Here is a 19,544-nt window from a genome sequence, read left to right as displayed (position 1 = left end):
TCCTGGCTGTCTTCAGATGAAGAACTCTCAGCTTCTTCTCTAGGACCATGCCTGCTTGGATGCTGCCATGCTTCCTGCCGTGATAAATGATAAAGCACTGAAACTCTGAAACTGTAAGCCAGCCCCAATTAAATGTTGCTCCTTATAGGAGTTGCCTCGGTTAAGGTGTCTCTTCACAGCAATAGAACCCTACCTGACTAAGACAATGGCCTGCCCTGAATTTCCTTGGTCTTTCAAGCCGTAGGAAAATTTATAAATGGCGAATGAACGTTATCTCTAGGCTTTACACATATATATCTGCCAGTTTCTAAAGATAGGGAAGGAACCTGTTTCCCAATCAGCGCCACGTCCCTCATATTGTCTTAAGTTTCACCTCCCTTCAGTCCTCTCTCTTAATTGCTCATTACTGCAACTTGAAGGCACAGGAGAGTTCAATGACGAACTGTCACCATCTGAATGCCTGCAACTAAACACAACTGATAAATAATTTCTCCGCTAGGGAAATGAGCCAGTTCAAGCCAGATTAAATTCTATTAAAGGCAGATTTATCGGGAAGCTGCTCTCCAATGAGTTCTCTGACCCCAAGGAAGTTATCCTGAGGAGAGGGGGAGGGGAGGGGAAGAAAGGGTGTGTGCACGCGCATGCTCAGGGAGAGAGAGAGAGAGAGAGAGAGAGAGAGAGAGAGAGAGAGAGAGAGAGAGAGAAGAGCACGGGAGTGAGCTTATGTCTGGCTTATATAGGGAAGAGCCTCTATGGGAGGGCAGCCCAGCCCCTGACCTGAAAGTTCAGGCTTGGGAGCAGGTTACAGGTAGGAACTGAGGGATGCTGGGAGAACCTGGAGGCCAGGTCTGCTTTAGTATGTAAGATATGCGCCTCAGTTTCTTGTCCCAGGGTCTGAAACCAAACAACACTGTCTCTGAGAAGTCACAGGATTTCTCTCTAGGATGTTGAGTATTTATCTTGGGTAGGATTTTCAAATGCATATTTTAACAGAACCGTTAACTTGCCTAAAATCTACACTCGCTTTGAATAAAGTACAACATCATGGGCCAGTAAGATATCCAGTGGGGAAAGGCACCTGCTGAATAACGTTTGCTTCCTGGGACTCACATGGTAGGAGGGAACTTTTCCCTGTGGGCTGTGCTCTGACCTCTGCAGGTGCATCATGGCATGTGCACCCCCAATAAGTAACAGTAATAAATATATTAATAATATATGATAAACCATCACTATCATATACAAGCTCACCTTTCTGAGAGGATTTGCTAGTTGCTGGGTGCTGGGGCGTGTCCATGAGAACACAGGGCAGCATTGTAAGAGAGTCAGAGGTTCTGGGGAACCAGCGCTGGCCCTATTAGTACTTCTCAGAAAAAGGAAGGCCAGGTCAACAGGGCCTAAAGACAAGGTTTAGCCGATCTGAATTTTGAGGAAAATCACCCTTCCGTCTTCCCTTATGAACGGTGCAGGGGGAAATCCCACAGCTGCTCTGTCTGTCACTGAGACAACGTTCATATTCTGGTGCCCGACGGGTCTGCTGAGTCCCCCAAATCCTTGCCAGCCTGCACCGTCTCCAACCTCAGGGCCTGGCCCTGTCACACACCCAGTGCTCTGTCTCTGTCTCCTCAGAGTGTAGCTCTCGGCCTCATCAGAGACCATTACAGAAATCCACAGGCTTGAGGAGTGTCCACCTACAACACAACAGTTACACCATAGCCTCAGGGAACATCCTAGAAGAGGAGGGTGTGGGGATGACTGAGAGAGCAAGAGGACCAGGAAGTCTTCTGTGAGGTAATATTTTCTCTGTGATAGGGAAGCTGTCCCCATGAAACCTTAACGTTACTGTCACCTAGACAGGACCTGCATATGACAAGTTCAGGTGATGTGCCAATGGTGTGTGCTTGTGTGTGTGTGTGTGTGTGTGTGTGTGTGTATAACAGTAATAATTAAAAGAGAGATCGTGAATTTGGGAGGGAGTAGGGGGGACAAGGAGGAGTTGGAAATGACATGAGTAGTCATGAATGAATTTTTTTAAAGATTTTATTCATTTATTTGATATATATGAGTACACTATAGCTGTCTTCAGACACACCAGAAGAGGGCGTCAGATCTCATTACAGATGGTTGTGAGCCACCATGTGGTTGCTGGGAATTGAACTCAGGACCTGTCGAAGAGCAGTCAGTGCTCTTAATCGCTGAGCCATCTCTCCAGCCCCTGAAATTATTTTTAAATAGTGAACGTTTCTACTGGTTAGGTGAGACATATTGGATTAGACCACCTAGCTTTTGTCACATGGAAGCCATACCATTGCCCTTCTCAGTCATGCTCTGTCTACTGAAGACTGGCTTCATGGCTTCAAAGGTATGTCTGTTTGGATTGCACTCCTTTGGAAACCAAGATGGGCCCCAGGAGAACGCAGGGCTGGCTCTCCTACAGGTCATTTCTTTCTTTTTAAAATTATTTTATGGGGTTGGGGATTTAGCTCAGTGGTAGAGCGCTTGCCTAGCAAGCGCAAGGCCCTGGGTTCGGTCCCCAGCTCCGAAAAAAAGAACCAAAAAAAAATTATTTTATTTTCTGTGTATGAGGCGGTTTTGCCTGCATGTATATCTGCACACCAGTTGCACACTTGGTACTTATGAAGGCCAGAAGAGGGTGATGGAAATTGAACTCAGGACCTCTGGAAGAGCAATCAGTGCTCCTAACCACTGAGCCACCTCTCCAGTCCCAACCTATGGGTGGCCCTAGCTCCTGCCACTTGGCGTTTCTCCTCCAAGAACCCCTTGACCCTCCTTGGTGACAACTGTCCCACGGGTCCAGCCTCAGCAACCTATGCCTTCTTTTTACATCTTGTCTTTGTGTTTGTAGTCGGTCCTTTCCCTAAAACTCTCCCCACATTGTACAGCCTGACTCTGAGTGGCCAGCTGTTTGCTGTGGGAGCCCTGACAGCTTTGAAAAAGATTCAGCAGGGTTTAGTGTTTCCATGCCTTTCTGAGCGTTGTGTTCTTGTCACTGTCTGCCCTATGCATCTATCTGCCCCATATAAACATAGGGTTTACTACAAAGAAAGGGAGGGGGAGGTTTGATTCTGACATAAAAAATTGGTTAGGAGCGAGGAGACTGACTCAGTGACCCAGCGAGTACTTGGCATGTACTCCTGGGTTGGATCCGGTCTCAGTTACTTTTCTATTGTGGTGACAAACCACCATGACCAAGGCGACTTCTAAGAGAACTGGCTTCCCTAGGCTATTGGCTAGGGTTAGAGCCCGTGATGGTATGGGGATAGCTTCGACCTCACATCTTGATCTGAAAGTAGGACACAGAGAGTGCTGAGAATTGCCAGTCTCTTAAAACCTCACAGTCCACATCTAGTGACATCATCTAGTGACACATCTTCAACAAGTGCACTCCTTCTAATCCTTCCCAAACGGTTCCCCTGACTGGGGACTTTCTTAGTTAGGGTTATTGTTGTTATGATGAAACACCATGACCAAAGGCAATGTGGATTTTATTTGGCTTCCTTGTTAGGGAACTGTACTGTTACAGTCAGGGTCCACCACATCCGGGCAGCTCTCCAAGCCCGTGCAAAATGGAGGACTCCATTTCTCGGTGGGGCTCCCTGTTCCCTTGCCTGACCTTGTCCGGAGAATGTCTCTGAGCACAGATGCCTGGCCTTTTAGGAGGACGGCTATATTCAGAGCTCTCTGCAAATGTGCTTGACTCAGCACACAAGTCCTGCTCTAGCTTCCCTCCCACATGATAATCAGGTGCTTTGTTAGGACCAATCAGCCCTCTTCACCGTACCCCTAAGAGCGCCTATGTTCCCTGCTCCTGGAACAACCGAGTGGAGCTGTCTTACTGCAGCTGACTTGGGAAGTTCTTACAACCTATGGCCTTCCAAACCCTGTTGGCCACTTCTGCTCTCTCCATCCTCAAGGGCCAGTGGCAATGACTGTCCCCTGACCCCCCACCTCCACCCCCCCACACACACACCCACAATATCCCATATCAGTCCACTAAGGGAAGCCAAGGCAAGAACTAAACTGGGGATGTGTGTTCGTGTGTGTGTGTGTGTACGTGTGTGTGTGTGTGTGTGTGTGTGTGTGTGTGTGTGTGTGTGTGTGGTGGGGGGAGGCCTGGAGGGATGCTGCTTAGCCGAATACTCCCTATGACTTGCTTAGTCTGCTTTCTCATAGAACCCAGGACCTCTAGCCAAGGGCTGGCCCCACCCACAACAGGCTGTGCCTTCCCCATCAATCACTAATTAAAAAAAATACCCCACAGGCTTGTCCACAGCCCAGTCTTACCGATGCGTTTTTTTCAATGGTGGTTTCCTGCTCTCAAATGACTCTAACTGTGTCAGGTTACATAACATGAGCCAGCACAGCAACCAAGCCCAAGCATTCTAACATAGGAGCCTACGGGGGCATTTTCAGTCAAACTTACACTCCCCAGAACTCTCACATGCAGAGAGGGAGGGAGAAAGAGGTTGCCTTGAGAATCATGATAGCACATATCTGCAATTCCAGAACTCAGGAAACTGAAGCAGGAAAAGTTCAAAGCTAGCCTGGGCTACCTAGTGTGAAGCACTGTCTCTCTCTCTCTCTCTCTCTCTCTCTCTCTCTCTCTCTCTCTCTCTCTCTCTCTCTCTCTCTCTCTCTCTCTCTCTCACACACACACACACACACACACACACAAAGGCTTAAACCACCTGTGGCGGTTTGAATAGGTATGGCCCTCATGTGCTTGAATGGTTGGCCATAGGGAGTGGCACTATTAGGAGCTGTGGCCTCATTGGAGTGGGTGTGGTCTTGTTGGAGTGGGTGTGGCCGTATTGGGGTGGGTGTGGCCTTGTTGGAGGAAGTACGTCACTGTGGAGGTGGGGCTTTGAGGTCTTAAATGCTCAAGCTAGTACACCCAGTGAGATACACATCCAGTTTCCTCCTTGCTGCCTGCAGGTCAAGATGTAGAACTTTGCGCTCCTCCAGCGCCATGTCTGCCTGGAGGCTGCCGTGCTTCCTGCCATGATGATAATGGACTGAACCTCTGAAACTGTAAGCTAGTCCCTAATTAAACGTCATCCTTTGTAAGAGTTGCTGTGGTCATGGTGGTGTCTGTTCACAGCCGTGGAGACCCTGACTAGTCAGGCTGCTGTTTTAGACTTCTGAATTCTTTTTCCACGTCCTTTCTCACAGACGGAACACAGAGGATCAACCTCCCTGAGTTCTGGCCTTTGACGGGGGGGCTCAGGCTTGCTTCGACATCGAGGAGAGGATATACCAGGAAGCTCTTTCCTTCCTCGTCCTTGGAGACAGTAGATGCAGGAAACCCTGGGGAATATCACAGAACAAATCAGTCCTCTGACTGGAACATGAAGTGACTCGCACGTTTTCCTCAAACCCACAATATTCCTGGGGTGGCCGTGTACGCTGGCCACACATATGGAAAGACAAGCAAGGCGCGAAGTCTTGGCGTTCTTGAAGCAGCGTGACAGCTTGGCGGAGTAACAGGCGTGTCAGCAGAGGGCGGGGCAGACTGCTATCTCTGTGAGCTTCAGGAGTCAGCAGTCAGCAAGACCTGAAGCAGGGTCCTGTCTTCCAGGTCCACCACAGGCTCTGATGAAATGTGGAGACCAAACCACCACTCAAAACTGGATCAGTGCTCAAGTGCATGGTGGGTAATACCCAGACCCAGGGACATCTTCCTAGGGCCATAAAGTCAATGGCACTAATGTCTGAGGACCTGATGCTCTCCCCACGGTCAGAACACATCTACTGGCTTAGCCTCAATTACAGAGGACACCTTAGGGAGCTGGAGAGCAAGGGGAAGACGGAACTGCTCTCTCATACCTGGACGCCATCTAAAGGGCTGCGTAAACCAACCTCATAAGATGGGCTGGAAACTGTATTTCTGGGACAGGATCTTCCTCTGCAGCCCATAGCTGGTCTGGAACCCTCTGCGGTCCTAGGCCAAAGTTGTCTCAAATTTACAGCACTCTTAGCTCTACTTCCCAAATGCTGGCATTGTAGGTGTGACCACTGTGTCCAGCTGAAGTGGTAGCTTTGGATTCAAACTCATGATTCTCCTATTTGATCTTCCTTAGTATCCGCCTATTGGCATGTGTTAGCCCAGGCCAGCAACGTGCATTCATTTTTACACTTGATTTATTTGGTGTTGGGGATTGAACCCTGGGCCATGAGCATGCTAGGCAAGCGCTCTACCGCTGAGCTATTCCCGCCCCCCCCTACATACACACATTTACTTCTAACTCTAAGCAAAATATATGAAGACCAGGTAAACACACAGATCATCTTAAAGAGCTGAATTTGTAATTTGAACTGTGTGAGGGCACGATTTAGTCCTCTTCAGCGCTAAAGTGCAGGGCACGTCATTTGAATTGCAGAAAGGCGGATTGAAAAATAAATATCACCATCTGGGTACAGAGATGCACACCTTTGATTCCAGCTATCGGGAGGCAGAGGCAGGTAGAGCTTTGTGACTAGCCTCGTCTACAGAGTGAGCTCCTGTCTCAAAAACAAAAATAAAAGTAAAACAAACACCCCTTCAAACCAAAATAGATATGCCAAAGACAAATGTAAAGGAAAAAATGGTGGATCCCGGGCAGGTTATTTCTTGGCTGTTTTTCAAACAATCTACCATGTGGAAGGAGCGGAGGAAGCCATGTGCAGGTGAAGTCCTGAGCAAATGCTGACATGGGCGTGGCCACAAAGAGGACTGCGGTGGTTTGAATACGCTTGGCCCATAGAGGGTGGCACTATTAGGAGATGTGGCCTTGTTGGAACGGGTGTGACTGTGTTGGAGGACGTATGTCACTGTGTAGACAGGATTTGAGGGTGCCTAGTGCTCCGACTCTGCCCAGTGCAGAAGAGAGAGAGAGAGAGAGAGAGAGAGAGAGAGAGAGAGAGAGAGAGAGAGAGAGACACCCTCCTCCTGGCTGTTCAAATCAAGACATAGAACCCTTAGCTCCTTCTCCAGTTCTATGTCTATGTGGATGCTGCCCTGCTTCCTGTCATGGCGATAATGGACTGAACCTCTGAAACTGTGAGCCAGCCCCAGTTAAATGGTTTCTTTCATAAGGGTTGTCTTGGTCATGGTGTCTCTTCACAGCAGTGGAAACCCTAGCTAAGACAAGGCCTTCAAGGCCTCGGACCCACCAGACATTTGCAAAGCTATTGCCCATACAGGCTGGAGTGACAAAGCCTTGCTCTTAAGTCTGAGTGTTTGTGGATGATTGGTGTGTGTGTGTGTGTGTGTGTGTGTGTGTGTGTGCGTGTGCGTGCAAAGACTATCAGGTGGCTCCCTCCTCTCTTACTGTAGACTGCTTGACTACAAAGACCTCCTAAGGACACTAGACGATCCCTTCCTGCGCTGTGTTCCCACTTGAGAACATCTGTCTTTTCTGTGCCCCATCACCACTCTTGCCAGAGATGGAGGACCCAAGCCACCAACCATACTTCCTTTTTGTTATTTTGTTAATTTGCTTGATATACTTACTGCATTTATATTCATGAGATAATTTATATTTTAACTTAAAAAGCAGTCTATTTAGAATTTCCGAGACTGAACCACTGGCTGCTTTAGTCTTGCACGGTGAACTTCCAGGTGTCGGAGGGTCTGAGGACATTTGTGCATCCTTGCTTGAGGCAAGAGGAGGCTCCTTCCTTCTTGGGAATCCCAGTGCAAGTCCAGGGAAAAGCCATCCGTCCATAATAGTTAATACCTATGAAAACATGAGTTTGGCAGCTAAAGGGAAGAGTCTAGGAAGGGCGGAAGTGTAGGAACAAGATCCACATCGACATCGTCGGTCCCTGGCTTGTCAGGTGGGAGGTATGGCGGTGCCCTCTCCCTGCGGCCCATCCCACATCACCTCATTCTCCTCCCATCAGCCCAGGACTAAGGATAGGAAGCCAGTGTTTATTTGGAGTGAAATCAGACCAATGTTTGCCCCAAGAGAGTTAGTTGGTTGGCGCTGCGTTTCCGAGCAAGCGCAGATGACAGACAGGTGGAACCATCACTCGCTTTTGTGAATGGGTTTTTAGGCATCATTCATTCTTCCACAAAGAACTGCTTTTTTTCCCCCCCATTTGCTTCCCAATTTTTAAAAATAGATTTATCTTCAAATTATGCGTCTCTGTGTGGGTGTGGGAGTATATGTGCCCCCTGGGTCCCGGCGTCAGCTCCTTTGGCGCTGGAGTTACAGAGGGCTGAGCCTCTCGAAATGGGAACTGGGAACTGAACCTGGGTCTCGGCAAGAGCTGGACTCACCCTTAACCTCTGAGCCATCGCTCTAGCCCTTAACTGATTTTTAAACCACCTGCTGATTTATACAAGATGGGTGGATCTTAAAAGGCTATGTTAGATGAAGCAAACTTAGGCTGGATGCAAGAAGCCACACGGAAATAATCCTGGAAACAGCTGAGGTCTGAACTTAAGCCTGTTGGTGGGGGTTGGAGGCCCGCCCCACCACCCTCCTGTCAATCTTTTTATTGGTGGGATGGTTGGAGGCCCGCCCCTCCGCCCTCCTGTCAATCTTATTGGTTTCTAGCTTAGGTTTTGGGAGCTGCTGGGGGTGGGGGGTGTCTTTGGGAATTCCTTTCCATATCTGAGACACTAGATTGGGTTGTTTCTAAGATTCCTTGTGGTTCCAATGAGGCTTCCTTTTTAAATTTTTACTTGATTTTGAACAGTCAATATTCGCACTACAACGCTTCAGATGCTCTACAAGTCACTGACCATAGGGGGCTAAGAAGACACCACACTAACAGGGCAGGACCTGCAGTGGAATCTGGAATAAAGAATGTTACAAACACTAGCAAAGCTTGGAAGAGTTAGTGGCATACCACACCAGTGTTCCTACTTTTAACCAAAGTGCTGGCTTACACAGTAACAGGACGGGACACTTGGTGAGGAACTCTGGGAATTCTCTGTTGCAATATCTTTACAATGTTTCTGTAAGTCAAAAACCAGAGTAAAAAGTGTCCTGCTGCTCTTTTTTTTTTTTTTTTTCTTTTTTCTTTCCCCCTTCTTCTCCTCCTCCTTCTCTAGTTTTTCAAGATAGATTTCTTTGTGTAGCCTTGGCTGACTTAGAACTAGTTCTGTAGACTGGGCTAGCCTCAAATTCACAAACTCAGAGGTCCGACTGTCTCCTTCTCCTGAACTGGGATCAAAGACGTGCCGCCACCTGCTGCTTTCTTAAAAGGTAAAATTCAACGGGCACACACACCTTTACTCTCAGCGCTCAGAAGGCAGAGGCAATCAGCACACTGTGAGTTCAAGGCTAGCCTGGTCTACAGAGCTGGTTCTACAGCCAGAGTTATAGTGAGACCCTATCGACAATTTTTTTTTTTTTTTTTTTGTAAAGTCTCCTCTCATTGCAGTCTCTGGGCAAACCAGGAGCCAGTGTGCCAGTTTCTGATTTAATACAGGGTTATTCAATTAATACTGAAGAAAATATGTGTACCCTATGAAAGTCACTTTCAGAAACCAGACACTGGCTGCAGTGGCAAGGAACGACGAGGTCCTGAAGAAGCAGCAGCTCCGTGATTAACATCGATGACCACTGTCCCTCAGAGAGGCAGAAGCTATTGTCTAGGATCCACAGCACACAAAGGGTCAACGCCGCCCAGATCTGTGCCTACTGGGGGCGTTGGAGGGGGACACTCCGCAGGTCAAAGTGTTCAGATTACACCCAAGAAAATCCCTTTGCGCAGAGCTAACAAATCCCCAGTGAAAGGACAAAACTTTCTTCACCTTAGAGACACTGCAATGAATAAACCGGTTAAACATGGTTTGGATTTCCTGAACACGAAAAACAACTGGATTAAAGTATAATCTGGCTCGAAAGGGAACGGACCAGGAAAGCTGAGTAACGGTGAGGCCAGTATTACCCTCCGAGCAGGAACCGCCATTCCAGTTTCAACAACTCAGATCAATCTGAGACTCCGACTGTTGTGCACAATGCTCTCTAGAAAACTGTCGCCACAGGGCTGGTCTGACCTTAAGGCGCAGCACCGGCATGCACCTGGGCAGACTGCACACTGCGCATGTGTAAGGAGCAGCGCCCTCTGCCCAGCACAGGGGCAGATTTTAGTCGAGAAGACTGGGGTTTCAGTTTTACTTAAGGCCATGTGACCTGGGGCAAAGTAAAACCTGTCCCAGCTCTTGGTAAGATGAAGATTCTAAGTTTTGCTGTCTGTGCTACCCAAGTACTTGTGCCTTGTCAACCTTTTCCGTGACATCATTTAACTTACCAGTTACTTCTAACTTGTAATTGTACAACCTTCAGTGTCTTTCTCTGGCTTTGACTGCTCTCCTCTCTCTCCAGACTTCTTTCTTCTGCTCGGCCATGACTTGTTTGACACGCCACAGTGGGTAATACTTAAAACTTAGGTCTTCTGAGGGGCCATGCATGGGAGATCTGGTGGGAGTTGGACTGTTTATGGTTTGTGGTAGTTTGTTTTGTTTTGTTTTAAACTGCTGGAGGCTTCACCTTCCTCTGGTGTCTTTATTTCTGCCTCTGTTTTAGGTTTCCCTAATTACTCCTCAGAGAAGGGCTCTCAGTGATAGCCACTGTAATGCCCGCGCCCCACTGGTGTAGTGGAAGGTGTGGAGGGAGACGCTACAATGTCCAGGTCAAATCTCAGTACTTTCTGGGTTTCTGGCATCAGAGCCTTTGGCTCTGTGGCCCCTACTCCCTCCCCGGCCCTGGCATTTCCTATTTAATTCTCACTGTTGACAGGAAGGTTGCTGATGCAGGGGCTGGATGGGAATGAACATCAGTCTGGACTTGGTATAAGGTTCTGGAAGTTTCACTCCAAAGATCAGGGCAAGGCAGGAGGTTCTGGCTGCTACTTCTTTGTTTCGGTAAAAATTAAAAACCGGTCGTTTGCTATCAGTTCCCCTGAGCATGCTCGCTCTGGCTGCTACTCTACCACACGGTCTGCAAGCTGCCCTTTCCTGGCTGTTTCCCTTTTAGCCACCCTCTATGCGGTTCCCTAGGCGGTAGTTACGACGTCTGGCACGCGCGCGTGCACACACACACACACACACACACACACACACATCTCATTCTGCATGCCCTGTGCATTCTCACCCCATGCAGGCAACAGAACCAGATCCGCACGCTCCAACTGCCTCTCAGCCATTTCTTTCACACACTGTCCTCTTTAGCCCGGTAAAAATCAAAGTTCCAGAAACGTATAATTTATTAACTAGATTTACATGTTAATTCTCAATCCACAATCCATCCACACAATAAATTCACTGCCAATTGAATAAAGATATAAACTGCCCACCTGGACAAGACAAAAATCCATCCAGTTCACCTAAATCTGAACCGTCCTCTCCCGTAGACTCCATCTTGATCTCCCTCCTCCCTCCTTCCTCCCTCCCTCCCCTCACTCTCCACTGTTCAATCACACATCACCTTGCCATCAACCTACACTTCCCGATGAGGACTCACTGCTCACTCTGTCGCTCATCTTCACTGTTATCTGCTGGGTCCCTGTAGGTGCAGCTTCTGTAGAAGCAGCGTCCAGGGATTTATTAGTCTCATGCCATCCATACTCAGCCTCCAGCAAGACACACACAAACACACACACACACACACACACACACACACACACACACACTGTGGCACCTATGAGTGGGGATCTGAAAATAATTTGAGGGGGTTAGTTCTCCCCTACACCATGTGAATCTTAAGGATTGAACTCTTGTGTCCAGGCTTGGCAGCAAGCTCCTCTACCATGCAGAGCCATCTTGCCAGCCCCAAGTCATCTGCATTCTGTTCTTAACCAGGTTATAGCTCTGGTGACTTCTCCCAGAAATCTGACAGCTCTTCCCGCCCCTACCTCCAGGTTTCTGTTTGGAAGAATGCAGGCTCCAAGTCCTTACAAGCCTGTCCACGGCCACCTGTCCCTCCACCTGACCCTCACGTCCCTTTGTCCTCACCTTTGCTGTGTCCTCTCTGGTCATGTGGAGTTTTGACTGACAGTGACCCAAGACTGGGCTTTGATCTCTCTTGCTCACACTTCTGCAGCACCCAATACCATTGGCTGAGTTTACACAACCACTTCTGTCACAGAACAGTCTCTGATGGTGACAGGCAGCTCTAAGTATCCTTTGAGGTTGTAAAATGGCTTCCTAGCTAGCCTCCAGTTCAAAGGGCATATTTTCTCTGAGTTCTAAATAGGAGAAACTTCGTTCACTATACATGAAGATTAACAAAAATAATTTTTTCGGGCTGGAGAGATGGCTCAGTGGTTAAGAGCACTGACTGCTCTTCCAGAGGTCCTGAGTTCAATTCCCAGCAACCACATGGTGGCTTACAGCCATCTGTAATGAGATCCGATGCCCTCTTCTGGTCTGACAGTGACAGTGTACTCACATACATGGAATAAATAAATAAATCTTTTAAAAAAATAATTTTTTCAGGATCTGATAAGTACCCTCTTCTTAATTTTCTGTTTTTTTAAAGATGAAGGTGAACGGAGCATGATAGTGAATGGGGCATGTCGTTGGTCCCAGCACTCCAGAAGCAGAGGCAGGAGGATCTCTGAGAGTTGGACACTAGCCTGGTCTACAGAGTTCCAAGACGGCGATGGCTGTTACACAAAGAAATGTTCTCAACAAAACCACAAGATGAAGTTGGTCAGTGAGGTTCAAAGACGGTCAAATCCATCACAGGGTCTCGCCTCTCAGCTGGGTGCCTTTCCATGTCAGGATCTTCGGGAGTAACTGTGGCTTTTACTTTCTTACAACTCCCATGCATTCACGTCCTCATCTGGTTCCCCACCGAGGGCCAGGAGTCACAATAGTGCACCATCCTGAAAAGCCACTGTCTCTGTTGACAGCACCGGTTGTGTGGGGGAACGTTTGATCCAGACATCTTCAGTCATCCATCCTGAGGACCCCAAACCCAGTTTATGCAATCCGGGAGCCTGGTTTCTCATCTGTCAAGGGGAATGTTACTTGCATAAGGGTCAGCACGATCAAAACACTGGAGGCTGACACCGTCCTGGAATAGCTTTGAACTCAGTTCACGGTCTGGATCGGTATTGTGGTAATCAATGCTAATCTTCAGGCCACAGCATGAACTATCTGTCCTTCCAAACGCCAATGTGTCTTTTCTGTACTCGCTCAGGGGCTTCCTCACAGGCTTCGCTTCTGCCCCTGCAGAGGGAGATTCCTTCAGAGTGACCCACAAAAAAACCATCACAGCGTCTTGGCAGCAAAACACTGAAGAAAGAAAGCAAATGCCAACTATACTCGCTACTCTCCAATGCCTGCAGCAAACGGCTATGAGGCCAGTTACGAGTTTGGACCCAGGTCTTCCAGATGCTAGGGGAGCACTTGCCAACTGAGCGCCATCCTCAAGCCCAGAATCAGTTAACAGAAGCTTCTTCGCATCCCCAAGTTTCTGTTCTAGACCTTCACGATTAATTCTGCCAGTTACTTTTGTGTCTTCCGTTTATATCTTTTTAGAAGTTAACTTGTTTTTCTTTTAAATCATGTGTCTGTGAGTACAGTTGTCCTTGGAGGCCAGAAGACGACTTGGACTGCCTGGAGCTGGTGTTACAGCCAGTTGTGACCTGCTGGATGATCATGTGAACCTAAGTATGGAGACACAAAGTCAAAGCTGGGTGTCTTTGCCTACTTCCCCGCCCGCATGCACGCACTTGGGAGGACTTCACACAAAACCTCAAACTTCCTACGAGCTGGGATTATGAGTAGCGACATGGCTGTCGGGGCTTTACACAGGTTCTCGGGATTCTTCCATGCTGAGCCCTATCCAGCCTCGTTTACATACACCTCCCCTTCAGACAGAGTTTTGCTATGCTTAACTCTGCCACTCACTATAATCCTCTTGCTTTTGCTTCCTGAAGGCTGGGACTACAGGTGTTCCCCATCGTGCCTGCGCCATCGTGCCTGACCGCTTTAGAACATCTTGCGGTGAGTGGTTCATGTAACTGGTTTTATGAAATCCTGAAATACTGTTTTTGGCAACAAGAGGTCTCTTTCTGCACCCATGACTGCACTTGCAGCCTGCTTGTGGATATCCCAAACTTGTTTCTTCCCAAATATTTTCTCAAGCTTGTGTATGTTGGCATGTGCCTGGGATCCCAGCGTTTGGGAGGCTGGCATAGTAGGAGCATGACTTTGAGGTCACTCTGCGCTACCCCCATGTTTCCCGAGAAGATGAGCTCTGGGGTTGCTCTTCCTGGAATCTAACACCTAATCACAGCAGAGTCCCAAACCACTCGATGTCCAGGTTCAAACTGGAAACGCCATTGCAGTCGCATTAGTCTGGTCAAACGCGTCATGGAGCAAGGAGCTACAGGTTTTCTGGTCTTGTGATTTATGTCACCAGGCTGTAAGGCTGTGCTCCTCTCTCCTCAAAGGACGGAGCGCGCCAACTGTGCGAGGCAAACCATTGAGAGCAGACACCCGCCGCTCACTATACCGTGGCCGTGTCCAGCAGGTCACCCAGGTCCCTGGGGAACAGCTGCTGAGAACAGAGGGCGTGATACTAACTTAAAACGTCTTCCAAAGTGACTTGAGACTCACAGCATATGTCAACATACGTCCCTCTCCCAGCGTTTAAAGCCCCATTCGAAAGGTGGCGGTGTATTTGATACCACTGCCCTTTACAGAGGAATGGAGTTATGGAAGTAGACGGAGTATATAATCCCTCTCAGCAAAGGAGGGAGGGATTTCACAACAGAGCCACACAAGTCAGGCTCCAGAGGCCATGCAGTCAGAGCAGAGCAGAAATGCATTTCAACTTTTATTTGAAAACAACTTAAATTTTAGACAAATGATTTTAGTATATAAATTTGATTTTGTTTTATACAGAATATAAAGATTTCCCTCATTAATCTCTCATGTGAAGGGGATTACAGGCCAGAAGGAAGACACATTCTGCACACAAAGTACACCTCGTATGTGTGGCACTGGAGACAAATGGTGTCGTGCTCCTGCACATAAATTAGGACCAAGTGGTGACATCACACATCAGGGGTGGGGAGAAATATCCTAGTCAATCAGATTCAAGAAGCACACGACACAGAAACTGCAAATTCGAGCAAGTCGGCAGCTTTAGTCAGAACACTGCAGGTCTACAGGGCTGAGGCTACAGTGCACACGGAGGGACACGGTGGGAAGGGCTACTTAGAAAGGCTGGAGAAGTGAGGGAGTTTCCACTAAAGCAAATGAACGTCTTGCCAAACAGACAGAATGAAAGGGAGCGTGAGTGTTAGTACATCCAGGGCGTGCGCGTTTGTTACAGCAGTGTCTGCAGCATGCTAAGTTAGTTACAACGTCTTCATTGGTACGGACGAATCATTCATGGTCTTGGGGTTTGCCTCTTCTTGCCAAACTCAGGCATGTCTTATTTTAGATGGAGTATAGCTTTTATCTATGATTTCATCCTGTAAAAACATGTGAAGACAACGTTCATTCTGGGCCAGAGGATGACCAGCGACCCTGGAAATGAAAAAAAAAAAAAAAAAGCAAAACTTCAGTCCCTTGTTTCTTAAAGATGGTGGTGGGAGGGGTCAAAATAAACTCACTTTAAAGCTAGAACATACGTGCAATTTACTAAATGCAAGCATTACTCTGAACTACCCATAAGCTGTGCTATCAGATAATGGCCTTTGGCTCATAAAGGTGGGCACTTTCCACCAAGTCTGATGACCCAAGTATGGTCCTCAGACCTCATGTGGTAAACGGAAAGAAATGAGTCTGCAAATTATCTTCTATCCTTCACAAAGGCATCGAGGTTGGCGCGTGCACACAGGCGCACGCATGCACATACAAGCACACACACGGGGTAAATGTGATAATAAAGAAATAAAAATAACTTTTAAAACTTCGTAGTATTTCTGGAATGCATAATGAGTTAGCTTAATTAGTTGGTACGTGCCTAAGAAACTTACATTTTATTGTTACATGTGAAATAGTTCGTGTATTATTATAAACCTACAGGATCCAAACCAGGAGTGTCAGCCCATGCCTGTAATCCCAGAACAGAAGCTGAGCAAGGTGAATGAGTATGAGGCCAGCATAGGCAAGGAGAGAGAGAGAAAACCAAACACAGCAGGGCATGGGTTTCACCCGAAACCCAGGAAGCTCAGTAAGGAGCAGCGCAGTGCTTAGGTGCTCTGCTCACCCCTTCCCCATCTACGTCTCCTCCGTGACTGACGTGCAATCAGCCATGTGCGTCACACCTAGCCTCGCTTCCTCACAGAGCATGCTCACAGGCGGGTCTGCTGGACACCTGCCATCTCAAGTGCCCTGGAAGACCAAGGCCAGCCTGGGCTACACAGTGAGTCCAGCCTTCAACAAAAACAAAAGCACAAATGAAGGTTCTGTGCTAAGTAGATAAAGTTACAGGCTTTTGTTCCTCTCACAGATACCAAATTATTTGTTAAAATTAATGTGTAGCTCACACAACCATCTTCTCTAAGATCTGACTAATCAGGCAGACCTCAAGACTGGAACACAGTCACAAGCCTGGGTCCAGGGGCCTGATGCAATCTCAGCTACTCAAAGGCTAAGACTGGGGACTGCTGTGGCCCAGCTCAGGGATAACAGTGGGCAGTGCCTGAGCGGAGAGAGTCTCTCTCTCCCCACCCGCTTGTGGGTGTGACCTTGTAACACTTCTCAGTTTCCTCAGCCTGGGCCACATTTCTTAGAGGAGGAAAGAGAGAAAGAAAAAGAGGGCAGGAGGGGGGATAGTACTGGTTTGAGCTTATCAGTCAACAGCTACTAAAAGACAATCGTAAATTCTGCAGATTTTTTTTCAAAAGAACATTTTGCCATGAAAAAAATTTAACATACACTTTTACATAAATACTGCTACCTACAATCAAACAAAATGATTGCAAATATAATGTTCATTTTATTATCCACATGAGAATATACCTTAAATCAGAATCACAAGCAAAGCTATTTCTGAATGATGTAATTTTAAATGTAATTTGCATAAATTATCCAAGAACAGCAAATATAAAACTTAGGTCAACACGAAATCCCTCACTTCCACCACTCAAAGCATTTATCATGGAGTTCAGCACGAGGCACTTTCAGCTCAGTTAAATAGTGTACAAGAAAGACTGGAAATGGACTTAGTCTAACATTTAAATGACAGGTAGTCAGGAGGTAAGAGCACTGGCCGCTCTCCTAGAGGACCTGGGTTCAGTTCGCAGCATTCGTGGACACAGACAGGCAGAGCATCCCCACACAAAAAATAAAACACTGAATAAATGAAAGGCGGCCAGCCGTCATCTGGTGCCTCACAGCACCGCCCCCCAGGGGTAAAAGTACTCACTTGTTTATGAACTGTTCCAGCCCTTGCTTCCTTTCCTCGATGAAATTATCGTCAAATATTCCATCGTCTCCTCTAAAAGGAAGCTGCCGCAAAAATGCTTTCCCCGGGAGTGGGGGAACGACAACCTAAAATGACAGGAACAAAGTGAGTCCTGGTGATGCCAACCCAGTGGGTGAGGTAGCGGTGTCACGCCCATCCACCAGAGCACAGCTGCCCTGGCCCCACACGGAAGGAGAGAACCAAGGCTCATACGCTGTCCTTTGACCTCCAAATGTACAGTGTGGCACTCATGTGGCTGCACACACACGTTTACATGGAAGGGCATTCGTGTTACACACACACACACACACACACACACAGAATAAATAAAACATGGAAGTCAAGTGTCAAGTGTGGTGTATGGAGACCAAGGTAGCAAGAGTGAGACCCAGGCTCAATTCTCTGCACTGTAAACCAAGGGAACACACCAGCCACTGGAAATGGCAGGGTTCTGAGGCAAGATGAGCAGCTGTGGCTGTGGACAAGTCCACACGAAGAACGGCATACAAGACACCATCCTGCCATGCGGCACTGAGACAAGGGTCCCGGCCCCTCAACACGTCTGACCAAACTCAAGCTGCAGCTGAAGAACAAAATGTCCTTTCCACAGACGGTGGGTGGAGCTGGTGTCAGAATCCTGTCACCCGGGGAGCTGCAGGTCTGACTTGTGTGTGAGGGAGCCCATCATCAGTACCCTGGCCACTCTTCTAATGAGCCATCAATTTCCCCAACTTCCTTTTCTTTCTCCAAAAACCATCATTTCTTCTTTCCCACTTACAGAATACCCCAGTCCTCCCACCCACTGTAATGCGGGCTCAGCTTCCCCGTCTGGGAATTTTCTAAAACAAACATTTGGTTCCTTTAGGCAGCACCTAGCGATACAATTCAGTCCCTTTGTCTGTCCTAGGCTCTCACCCCCGAGCTGAGCGGCCTCCTTCACAGGCAGGAGCTGGGATTTCATCCAAGGCCTTGTGCACGGTAGGCAAGCAAGGAAACTGATGCAGATCAAGGATTCAAGGCCAACCTCAGCTACCACAACCAGTTTGAGGCTAGCATGGGCTACAGGGGACCCTGTCTTAAAAGTCACTACCAAAACACTCCTGCTGTTGCCATGGTGCTAGGGGCTGTGACTTGAAGCAGCGCCCCAGCCCAGGAGCGCAGGTCCTCCTCACGTAGCCCTTGGACTTCCCTGCCCTGGCTCTGCAGGGACAGCACTGTAGACATGTGCTCTGCAGCAGGCTGTTCCTTTACAAATCTACCCTAAAATAGTAACTCAGTGGAGTTAAAAAGAAAAGGACCAGTTCGACGGCACACAGATAAGTGGGGGAGCAGCATCAAGGAAATAAACAAGAAACCAGATGCACAAACAAGATAAACTTTGCAATCCCTTCCTAGTTTCGCTCTCCAATAATTAAGACAAAAGGATTTATTCCAGAAGTCTGTCTTAGAACCAACATAGCTCTTTCCCATATATTGGCAATTTGTCAAACTAAATGTTAAACCCGCAGAGACTTTACAGTAGGGAAAGGCCCTGGTCCCACAGTCCTCACAGCACCTGGCAGGGAGGAAGAACATCACACAAAAGCATCTATTAAGGAAAAAAAGGGCTGGGTATGGAGCCGACACACACCTTTAATTCCAGCACTCAGGAGACAGAGTCGGTCAGGTCTCTGTAGTGAGGCCAGCCTGGTCTACATACTGAGTTCCAGGACAGCCAGGGCTACACAGAGAAACCCTGCCTTGAAAAAGAATCAAACAAGGTGGAGAAATGCTCGACAGGTACAAGCACCGAGCACTGGCTGCTCTCACGGAGGACCCAGGTCTAACTCCCAGAAGGCACATGGCAGCTCTACTCTATGGCTGGACGCCTAAGATGCTCTGAGGGACTTAGATGCCTTCCCTAGCATACAAATAAAATTTAAATTCAAAACAAAACCACCCACCTCAAGCAAAAACAATAGAACCAGTGAACTAAATAATCATCCAAGACAAAATACCATGTAGCCCAGGCTACCCTTGAGCTTGTTATATAGCTGAGGATAACCTTGAATTTATGACCCCCCCTCCACCTGGGATCATAAACTCTGACCACCATGTAGATGCTTTGTTTTCTGTAGATATCTATTCTTCCTTACAATGTTCAAAACAGTCCCTAGA

At 47.8% G+C, this 19,544-nt stretch overlaps 1 protein-coding gene and 1 long non-coding RNA gene across 4 annotated transcripts in view; both read right to left on the bottom strand.

The window, feature by feature from the left end:
* Window positions 1-2,023: 2,023 nt before the first annotated feature.
* Window positions 2,024-7,746, bottom strand: LOC147998738 (uncharacterized). The gene is made up of 2 exons (XR_015645934.1): window positions 7,511-7,746; window positions 2,024-5,325 (listed from the first exon to the last, which is right to left on the bottom strand). It is a non-coding gene; the product is annotated as an uncharacterized LOC147998738 (long non-coding RNA).
* A 7,045-nt stretch (window positions 7,747-14,791) lies between these two features.
* Snx3 (sorting nexin 3) overlaps window positions 14,792-19,544 on the bottom strand; it is a 32,640-nt gene continuing 27,887 nt past the window's right edge. Inside the window, exons 3-4 of one of the 3 annotated variants that reach the window (NM_001044283.1) lie at window positions 17,349-17,473; window positions 14,792-15,502 (exon numbers count right to left, since the gene is read on the bottom strand). In NM_001044283.1, coding sequence (NP_001037748.1) covers window positions 15,397-15,502; window positions 17,349-17,473 — 231 coding nt within the window. In that variant the 3' untranslated portion in view covers window positions 14,792-15,396. The remainder of the gene's footprint in view (window positions 15,503-17,348; window positions 17,474-19,544) is intronic. The other 2 variants (XM_087598307.1, XM_087598308.1) reach the window with 2 other exon arrangements.

This window comes from Rattus norvegicus, chromosome 20 (assembly GCF_021556685.1).
Source record: "Rattus norvegicus strain SHRSP/BbbUtx chromosome 20, alternate assembly SHRSP_T2T, whole genome shotgun sequence".
Lineage (NCBI taxonomy): Eukaryota > Metazoa > Chordata > Mammalia > Rodentia > Muridae > Rattus > Rattus norvegicus.
This window is presented reverse-complemented; position numbering and strand designations above follow the sequence as displayed.